The sequence below is a fragment of the Haemaphysalis longicornis genome, unplaced genomic scaffold, assembly GCF_048455015.1.
Source record: "Haemaphysalis longicornis isolate Haplotype H1 unplaced genomic scaffold, Haemaphysalis longicornis Haplotype H1 scaffold_4, whole genome shotgun sequence".
Lineage (NCBI taxonomy): Eukaryota > Metazoa > Arthropoda > Arachnida > Ixodida > Ixodidae > Haemaphysalis > Haemaphysalis longicornis.
The window spans coordinates 97528169-97538679 of NW_027526361.1; the positions used below are offsets into that span (position 1 = coordinate 97528169).

General features: G+C 47.3%; 1 protein-coding gene across 1 annotated transcript in view; it reads right to left on the minus strand.

Moving 5' to 3' along the window:
* The window catches only part of LOC144179134 (phospholipid-transporting ATPase ABCA3-like), a 56916-nt gene extending 46795 nt beyond the window's left edge, over positions 1–10121 (minus strand). The window contains exons 1-4 of the mRNA XM_077707363.1: positions 9970–10121; positions 8633–8843; positions 5274–5442; positions 1778–2037 (exon numbers count right to left, since the gene is read on the minus strand). Coding sequence (XP_077563489.1) covers positions 1778–2037; positions 5274–5442; positions 8633–8843; positions 9970–10112 — 783 coding nt within the window. The 5' untranslated portion in view covers positions 10113–10121. The remainder of the gene's footprint in view (positions 1–1777; positions 2038–5273; positions 5443–8632; positions 8844–9969) is intronic.
* Positions 10122–10511: the final 390 nt, after the last annotated feature.

Here is a 10511-nt window from a genome sequence, read left to right on the forward strand (position 1 = left end):
TTAGCTGCTGATTGAGCAGCACAACAGCGCGTTCACAAAAAATTCCAAAATGTCGGTTGTCCACCACTTATACCTCTAATTCTTCTCGGCATCCTTCGCCTCGATAATTCGATCCACAAGTCTTTTGAGAATCACCTGGCCTTTATTCCACCTGCTTAATTCTGTTCGATGTTACGTACAAACTAGATCACAGCAGGATTTAAATACAGCGACTGCTGGTACTGATTGATGAAGAGAAAGCGAATTGATTAAAGTGAATTGATTGGTTTATTTATTTATTTATTCATTTATTTATTCATCTATTTATTTATTGATTGATTGATTGATTGATTGATTGATTGATTGATTGATTGATTGATTGATTGATTGATTGATTGATTGATTGATTGATTGATTGATTGATTGATTGATTGATTGATTGTTGATTGATTGATTGATTCATTCATTCATTCATTCATTGATTGATTGATTGTGAGGTTTAACTTACCGACGCTACACAGGCGATGAGGCACGCCGTAGTGGAGGGTTTCGGGTTAATTTGACCACCAGGGCGTCTATAACGTGCGTCCAGATCTCGAGCACACAGGAGTTTTTGCTTTTCGCCTCTATCAGAAAAGCGACCGCCGCGACCGGGAATCGAACCAGCGTCCTTGTGCTCAGCAGCACAGAAGAGAGAAGTTAATTTTCTCATTCCCTTTCTAACACAAGCGTATAGACGCAATGCTTTAGACCATTTGAACGCCTTTTCCCACATTGCCGAAATCCTAGCAGTATTCTGCAAAGACGTCTTTAAACTACATATTACAAAATGGATACCAAAATATATAGCCACACATCGGTCGTAAGATGGTACGACAAAACTGAGCTAGTATAAAACATCCATCACACGAGTTTGACCACAGACAGTGAGGCCTGGTGCTGCCCAGCTCGTCGGAAATAGAAATAATTTAGGTTGGAGCGAGTAGGGTGAGATGGTTTGTAATTTATTAATTTTATCGTTCTTAAAATGCTGCCACCGCCTTGCAGGGACATGTCTTAAAGTGTGGCAGGATTATCTGCCTAAGCGTGCGGTCGTTCGGAAACTTTCGCTTTTTCGCTTAGTTTTTACGCGCTAGGCCAATCCACCAGAAGGCGTAGGGACATACACATGACGCCTTTCTTCAAATCTGCCAGTAAGTTTGCGTCAAAGCACTTCATTTCGTCTTCATCCGCTTTTAGCGAGATGCGCTAGGCGAATTTGCGTTCGTCAATTCGAAGCCCATCAGTCGAGGTAACAAAACGAAATAACGCCATGGGAGTAAATAGAAAGGGCGTTGTTAGGAAACGCCCCCTGTCGTTCCCGGGGAAAGCATTCGAAGAGCGTCCTCGTGTAGCGTTTGTCCCTCCGCCATTGTTTCGTTCGCCAGCATGACAGCTACTTCGGAACAAGAAGCGTCTAGACCAGTGACCATTACAGGAACTTCGGCTGCTTTAGTTGCGAAACAGTGGAAAAACTGATGTGCAAAACTTTACAATACTTAAACCGCACACGGTAAGCTTAAGGTATCCGACAGCACTTTCGCGGACCAACATTACCTGTTAAACATTTCTACAGCTTGTGAAAGAGACCTGTGGCTCTCTGATATATATCAAATTAACATTTACCCTCGCCCAGCAGCGCCGTAGCATGGATTTTTAATAGTATGCATAATTAGCTCGCTCAGAACGATGCGAAGCCCTGCCGACATACGCTACACCCCCGAGTTCCGTACTATAGTGCCGGTAACAAGCGGCTCACCTGCGCGAACACGACCACCTCGGGGAAGTTGAAAGGCAGCGAGTCGCCCGTGCGCTCGACAACGCGTCCGGTACCGCGGAGGGCAACGTACTCGAGCGAGAAGAGCAGAAAGAGCAGCAATGGCGGCAGCAGCCAGCTGAACAGCGGAATCTTCTTCTGGCGACAGATATAAATAACGCGCTTCGAAATAATGGCCCGGAAGCGACCGAACCGCGTCGCCTCAGCGGTGGGTTGAGCGGCAACCACCTTCACCGCAGACCCTGCACAGAACGATGAAAAGAAAGTAAGACTAGCACTGGTCACATCTACAGTATACCACGAAAAGCATACAGCTGAATCGCGAAGTATTTAAGCAATCTAATCGAAGGAAACGTCTTGGAAACATGGATTTTTAGTTTTGTGAAGCTGTGTTGCCCCTCCTGCTGACTTCTTGGGCGCTGCTACTGCTGCTGCTCCTCCTGTGGTATGGCCAGACGCGCCCCTTGGTTTTTTACACCACCACATTGCGCCGGCCTCCACATGCACGCCGTTCAGCAAACGCGCACAAAAATCAGGAAGAGAAAACACAGCGGCATTAACAATATGAAACGTAAATGTATGTGCGATGAAGGCAAAGGAACGAGTGTTATAGCGTGCAGCACAGTCTAGCCCAACAAGCTGGGACGAAGCACGCAAGAAACCTCGCCTGAAACTGAGCCAGCTCAAACAAGTCTAATGTTAAACCAAACAAAAGTAAATAAAAGACACAAAACATTTAAAAATGTGACGACCTGCTGCATATCCACAATAGGTGCGCACGCATTTCGTTATTTTTTTTTTAATTCTGTCGGCACATCTTACTTGCTTGTGATGCCTCTTTGTATTCTGGTGAAACCCCTTCGTTTTCTTCAGACACTTTTTGAGACACCGCTTCATGGAGCGCCGGATTCGTGTTCTAGCAACACGCCGACACCACTAAGGCGTTAAGTGAGACGCGCCACGCGTGACGTCACCTTTTGGCATACGGCCCGCTTTCACATGTCCGCGCACCCCAGCCGCCTGAGCTTCGCTGCTTACGTCGCTGTGCCCCACTGCGCAGGCGCCCTTCAGTGGCTTCACTCATCACGTGAAACTAATTAGGCGTTTTGGAGCCTCTTAGCCCTTACAACCAGAGTTACTGGATATAGACAGTTGCGAAACTCCCCATAGGCCCCATGTATCGAAAGCCGGTCTTCGGATGCCCCCCTGCGCCGGGGCAAGCACGGGGCAAGTTGACTAGCCTGTCGTCTGTCGGCAGGACGTTGAAGCAGTACTCAAGTGCTTGCGGCTGTTGCCGTAAGTCATAAAAAAAAATAAGCCGCAAAAACACAAGTAAATTTTACGTAATTATTGTGTTTTAATTTAAAAAGCAATCTTTATTTTACTGAATAATTTTGAATTATAATAGTTTAGTGAAGTTTTGTTTTTATTTCCTAGGTGCCGCGCGCGTCGACTTGCCCCTCAGCTTCTACGGAGTGGGGGGGCTAGCGCCGCCCGGATTCTGAAGCGGAGTTTCGCAACTGTCAATATTGAGTAACTCTGCTTACAACAGCACGAAAAAAACTCCAGCGACGTGCAATAAAAGCGCGCCAAATATGTGAGACACCCAGTTTTCCCTGGCGTACAGTGAAAATGGGGATCCCTGACACGAAATCGGACACAAGAATTTCATGGACAAGCTTGGGCTTGCCAGCCTGCCCCGTAACTTCAATGGAGACTCTGATGCTGCACGGATGCTCTTAAAAGTAAGACAACGCATAACCCCTACCCTACACAAAGATCTGGCGTGCGTCTTGTGATTAGCTATGGTGATTCACATCAGTTGTCGACCGCGCACTTCCCCACGCTTAAAAAAAAACATGCTGTATAAAACCTGCCTGGTGCGGGGCCATTGTTTACGCGCATAAGGAGGCAGAAGGCGACATGGTCAACTTCATCGGACTCGTTAGTTGTTCGTGCAATCAAGAATGGCGCATGCAGACTTCCACTGGAGCAAACAATAGCATGAACCCGAGCCAGCACTGGAGATCTCGAGATGGTTCGACTCACCTCAAGATTGCCAGAGCCCCGGCGCGCGCGGGCGCGATTTCCAGTGCTGCTGTTGTGTATTGATTACAAAGTGAATGAAGAGGGAAGGATACGGATATATATTATAGTATCCAGCCACGGGTACATACAACGCCGTGCGGAGGAGAATATAGGGGTAGATATTAGGCTAGAAGAGGAAAGAGTATACAGGGGAGGTAGAAAAGAAGGTTGGTCTTCGGCTTAGTGACTGCAAATCAGTGACTGCGGGTGCGACGGGGCTCCCGGGACGTGCGCAGACATCGCAAGCGGGGGCCCTAGCCAACCTCCCTTCATCGACTTTTCGGGGAACTTCAACTGGTAGCGCGGTTTTGGTGCGGGAACCAAACCGGGCAAGGGCGCTAGACTAGCAGCAGCGAACCCTTCGTGGACGCGATAGACAAGTTTTTTTTTTTTTGCTTCACTCGTGCCAAATAGCATCGAAGCACGAGTGCCTCCTTGAAAGGCGGCTCTAACCACGAAGGGGCGTAACAGCGTCCACGTTAAAAAGCTAGCTAAGAGGAGCTGACGGGAATGCCACTATATCAGCAGATCAAAACCATTTAGAACGCACCCAATCTCCTGAGGTGTAAGCTGTACTGAAAATTCGGGAGCCATTTTTTTTCCCTCAGGCTGTTTGTAGCCATGGGCGTCGGCAGGATTTTGCCTTGTGGGGGTAACCCGCTGCATTGCGGGGGTAGATGAGGGCGGGTGGTAGGAGCAATTGTGCTGGTTTGGCTTTGGGGGGGGATGCCAAGTGCCCCGTTAGCACCCCCCTGCCAACGCCCATGATTTATCTGACAACCCAACTCACAGTCTTCATGAGAGTACTTCCGGAGAGATTGTTGGTTGGATTGTCAGATATACAATTAAAAGCGAGCACAGAGTACGGCTGAGGGCTTAGTCAAAGTTTCTTCATAATCCAGTGTCGCGATGCTTTCGGAGCCTAGATCAGCCGACACGACAAGAACGCAGTTCTAACGGCTTGCGGGAGCTCAACACATGTACTGCTGCAGTATTCTGTCAGTCGCCTGCTCTCGCAGGTAGTGCAAACACATCTGGTATTCGACCTGACATTGCGGTACCAAACGTGAGAGCTTTGTCCAATTAGAAGCGCCGCCATGTTCTCCTCCATCAATTCGGACGACATGATCGAATACTCTCCCCCCCCCCCCCCCTTCTATGTGTAGCTATTGCGCCAACCAAGCAATTTAAAAGCCTTGTGTGCTTTTGGTACACAAAGAAACGCTACGGAACAACGAGTTACGCCGCAGCCGTTCTGTCACGCGGACTAAGCACGATGCCGACGCCTTCACATTTGCCAAACAAGTGCAGGGAATGAGGGTGTTTCACGGACAGGCTCGTTGACAAGCCGTTCCACAGCGAAAAGGTCCACTGGCAAAGAGATGCTCACCCATGACCTCTAGGGGCGTCACTTCGCTAGGCACGTCACCAGGGGACATAGGGGCGACGACGTGGTGGGCGTGGTGGACTTCTCCGATTCTGACCAGGACGTCTTCGAGAGACGTCACTGTGACGCCCAGAGACGCTATTCCCAGCTCTCCACTCTGCTGCTCAAGGTCCTGCACGAGAGCACCGCAGTCAAAAAGCATCGTCTGATAAGCCTGTATACTAGGCACAAAATACTAGTATGTATGCGGATTTCACTCTGCGGGTGCACCCGGCATCTGTGTCTTGCTACATTATCCGTTTGCGCCTCGGTTTCGTATGCATCTATAGCTTTCCGGAACACGCATATCCAGTGATAGCCTACCGTAGCTCTAAGCAACTGTATTGGAGATTTCGCGCCGGGAAGCTCTGGGTCAACGCGTGCGTAGACCGATCGCGAAAACTAGAACTCGTAGCGTCGATGCAGCTAAAGCAGCTACAGCGACGGTGTACCGGTGTACCGGTGCACCTTCTCCACTCACCCCATGTGCGTCGTTGAGGCTTCGCTTATTGCCGCTGTGTCATTCGCGGGCGGCTCTATAGTCAAGTCTACGTAATAATAAACAATAAACTGGATATAAATTTGGAAATAGCCAAAGTGTGTTTGTTTGACTGGTGACGTCCCGCACTGCATAGCTACGCTGGTCATCCACGTTTACAGAGTGGAATGGGGGTGATCTTGAAACCTTGGCTTGTTCTAGGTGGTTTTGCGCATGAGCAGTTAGAGAATCCTCCTTACTGCGCCGACTGCAGCGCCTGTACCACAGTTAAATAATAAAAGTGCTATTTTCTCGATTATATAAAAATTGAATAAAACTACATTTTAAAACGTTTATATTTTTTTCCGAATCGGATTCTTCTATGGAGAGCCTATCGCAGGCAAAGCATTCCGCTTTAACCCTTATTTAGCATACTGCTGCGGAAAGCCCATTTTAAGAGACAAAATTAAATTATAAACATGAGCGAAGGTTTTATTTTTTAAGACTGCGTGGAACGCGAGAACATAATGGTTGATTTGCTCGGCCGGTCTTAAGAGGCGTCTGAACAGGCATAGCAGTCCAATGAAATAGTCCCCCAAACTCATGGCGATGGCAGTGCAATATCCCGAGCAGCAGTGCTCAAGACCCAATGGCTGCGGCATTAGGCCCTGTGCACTGTTAGCACCAACCGGTCCAGTCCGCTTTGCCCCTGCGTACATAATACACGACTTCCAAAACCTGCTACACATGCCCGGAAAACACCTGAATATTTAGGGGTCACAATTTCAGCACATCTTAGGTTGAATGCACACGTTTTGAATATCAAAAATAAAGCTATTCGAGAGCTTGGTTACCTTCGGCGATCACTGCGAATTTGTCCCCCAGACATTAAACTACTCGCATACAAAACTTTCATAAGACTACTTTTAGAATATGCATCTATCGTGTGGGACCCGTATACCGACCAGAATATATACATGCTCCAAGGCGTCCAAGGAAAATCGATAAGATTTAGCTACAGTGCCTACGGTTGGCATATTTCCCCTACAGCGCTTTTAAATGTAGCCGAGCTTGAAACCTTCCAACTAAGACGTTGCCGCGATCGCCTGAAACACTTGCATCTACTCTACCATGAAAACCTGCGTCTTGCTACCAACGCATACTTAACACGTGTCGATAAGCGCTCGACCCGAGCTTTCCACACTAAAAAACTAGCCGAGATATATTGTCGCACTAACTTCGTTCAAACTTCGTTTTTTCCGCGGACTATACGCGAGTGGAACCGATTACCAGCAACCTTGATAGACTGCCCTACCACTGGATCCTTTATGCGCATGCTTAAGGAAACTTAGGTGTGCGCACAAGTTTTTGCTCATATGAGGTGTGTTTGCTGACAGGGTTCACAAACATTTATTGTTACGCTTTTTTCTGTGGTTAAGATCACTCCTTTACGCGCAGTGCAATTAGGTGTTTATATATGACTTGTGTAGTTTTTTCCGCCCATTGCATGCGCTTGCCTGCCACTGTTGGCAGCATTGTTGTACTATTTTTTTTCCCTACCTGTGCACCATCACACAATGTGCTTTCGTATGCGCAACGCACATGTCCCACGTTTTTTTTTTTTTTGCTATTTTTCCTTGTTCTTTTTGGCGCAGTCCCGTTGTAGACAACTTTTGTTAGGGCTCAGTGTGTCTTGTGTTTTCCTGTCGTGCATTGTATTATCGGCTTGTTTGTTCCGCCCACTCCTGCCTAAGCCCTTGTTTCAAAGGTGGCAGTTCTAATTATTTAAATAATTAATTAATTAATTAATTAATTAATTAATTAATTAATTAATTAATTAATTAATTAAATGATATAGCGCCTGCTGCGTGGTCGGTAAACGGGGTCCCACCGACGGCTCTGCAACTACGGTTCCGGCCGTGAGACCCGAAGCTGTATTTTTTGGCACGTCCATCGGGAGTACGCAAATTTTGGAACTCAGAGCACCATTTACGTCTATGCACAATATGCGCTATCGACCCAATTTATTGTCACGAGAAGACGACGAAGAGAATAAATAAATAAATAAATAAATAAATAAATAAATAAATAAATAAATAAATAAATAAATAAATAAAATGATATTAGATCATAGTGCCGCGGCCCTGCAGTAAGGTATTTAGCCCTGGCCAATTCCCCTTTATGGGCACGTGATAAAAACGTTGAGGGAATCATCATCATCATCACCTCCTACAAAGATGAAGCTGCGTGGGGCGCACAGCTTGTGCTGGTTCTTTCATGTTAGATTTGTAAATATGTCGCATACCCTTTCCCCCTTAGTCTCATTTGCCCTGGCGCTTGCCCAAGTTAATGCACTACTGTTAGAATTAAGGGAGGAGGAGGAGGAAGAAGAGAAGGTCAAGGTGTTAGTGCGGCAGCTTTAAGAGGATTCTGTACGTCGCCCTGGACGTGCATGCCGCTTTTTTTGTCTGACTTCTGACAATATCCATCAGATCTGATCTTTTAGATGCGGCGATTTTTTACTGTGTTGGCCTTGAGGTAACGGTACCACGCAGCCGTAATGGTGACAAAAACGTCCAGACATTCTCAGAAAGGGCAAGACAACTGATAAGACACAACACCTACCCGCAAGGCTACCCAGGTTCCGCGCGAAGGGTAACGTGGGGCCCAGATGTAAACCCACCCAATGATGCATCATCCCGTTTGCATGAGGTACACAATGACTAGTTCAATCGTTTCAAAAACACCCAGCAGGCTTAGAGGGAAGAGACATGCGTGGCTTGTTTGGCAGCATGCGTTTAGGACGCCACTCAAAGGCTTGTTAACGAAGATAGGCTGGTCACACCTTAAACATTGTAACGATCTTTTGCGTGGACACAATATGCCCCAGCAGGAAAATGGCCTCGGTGTCCGATTCGCTCGAACGATGGGCCTTTGGAGAGTACTTCCGCAGCAGTTTCTCTATGGCAGCAATATTGCACGGGGGCCGTTTGTTGATTAACAGGTGGTAGCCAGTGTCAAATTGGTGCTTTAGAAATGTCGGCGAGCCGATGACCCTGTGGGAAAGCGCGCAAAAGGTTGCCGTGATGAAAAATACATGCAGGCGGAGATTTATTTACGAGGAGTAATTGCAAAAGGAGCACTATGGTTGTTATTGCTATAACATCGTCTACGTTCTTATCACAGTCTCAACGTGTACTCGTAATACATGGGCCATCTTGTAAAGATATATACATGGGCTTTTTTTGGCTTTCGGCTTTTTGTTAAATGAATACCTCACGGCCCTTATTTACAATAAAGGACACAAAACGTCTTAGGGCATAGGGCGTCTTGCCTCGAGGATTTTGTGTTTTGGCTATGGACTAGGGCATCAAATGCAACCAAAAAACCCAGAGAGTGTCTGTCTGTCTGTATCTGTCTGTCTGTCTGTCTGTCTGTCTGTCTGTCTGTCTGTCTGTCTGTCTGTCTGTCTGTCTGTCGGCCGGTCGGCCGGTCGGCCGGTCGGTCGGTCCGTCCGTCCGTCCGTCCGTCCGTCCTTCTCTGCTCGCATGAGTGAGTGCGCGTGCGCATGTGCGCCCGTGTGTGCTTGCGCAGATGGTTGAAGACCCGGTTAGAAACTTACTTTTTAACCCATTTTCTGGTCGGTATTTTCCGCAATATGTCTTACACGGTTCATACATTAACCTGTTCATACATTAACCTGTCTATGCCCGTGACACTTCTATTCATGCTATCCTTGAAATTCGTCGTTGTAAGTGCTTAAAAGAGAAATCCCAACAGCTCTTTATGCGTATCAGTTCTGCTAGACAAAAAACAGCTAAACAGTTTAAAATGCGTTCACTAGCACACACTCGACTATAGAGGTGGGGAGGAACAAGAGATTAGAACGAACTAAGGTGACGTCAACGTACGAATTGCTTGACAAGAGGGACTCGCACATGTTGAATAAATATATATATAATTCACAAAACAATGCAATGCGTAACATGTGCGCACATTGGTTGTTTATATCCTGTCTATAATATTAAGTCCTATAGATATACCCATGCACTGTTTGAACTGAAGTTGTTACGACCAGGTCGCAGTGATCGAGAACGCAGAAATTCAGCCGCTTCAAGAAACCGAATGAGCTCGCCCAGTGTGTGGCATTACCGTTCAGTCGTTTCACACGTCAATACTCACCTCATTCGACCATTAGCCATGATGGCGACGCGGTCACCGAGCACGTCGGCCTCGTCGAGGTGTTGCGTGGTTAGGAGGATGGCGCAGCTTCGCCGAATCTTGAGCAGCAGCTCCCACATATCGCGACGAGACTCGGGGTCCATGTGGGTAGTGGGTTCGTCCATAATTATAACCTGCCAACGGGATGGGGAACGGCAGGTTTTACGAATTAACAACGGCTTACATACAAGGTGGTGCGACGATAATTAGAACACTTTAAACATTTTTCCTGAGCGAACCGCCGCTCGGTTCGCCCTCAAACTTCACACAGAGGTTGCATTTTGTGGTCTATTGTGTTTGACACCGGGAACAACGACGGTACGGACCTGATTATTCTGAAAATGAATAGGAACGATTTTCGCCTATAGGAAAATGGCGGCCAATTTGGACGTGCGAGCCAGAGCACGTTGATTTCGGAACGACGGCGCCACCTGGGGTATGCAGAGTGAAACGCATGTTTGGGATTCACGGTCGGAAGGAGCCAAATGGTTCGCCAGACGATC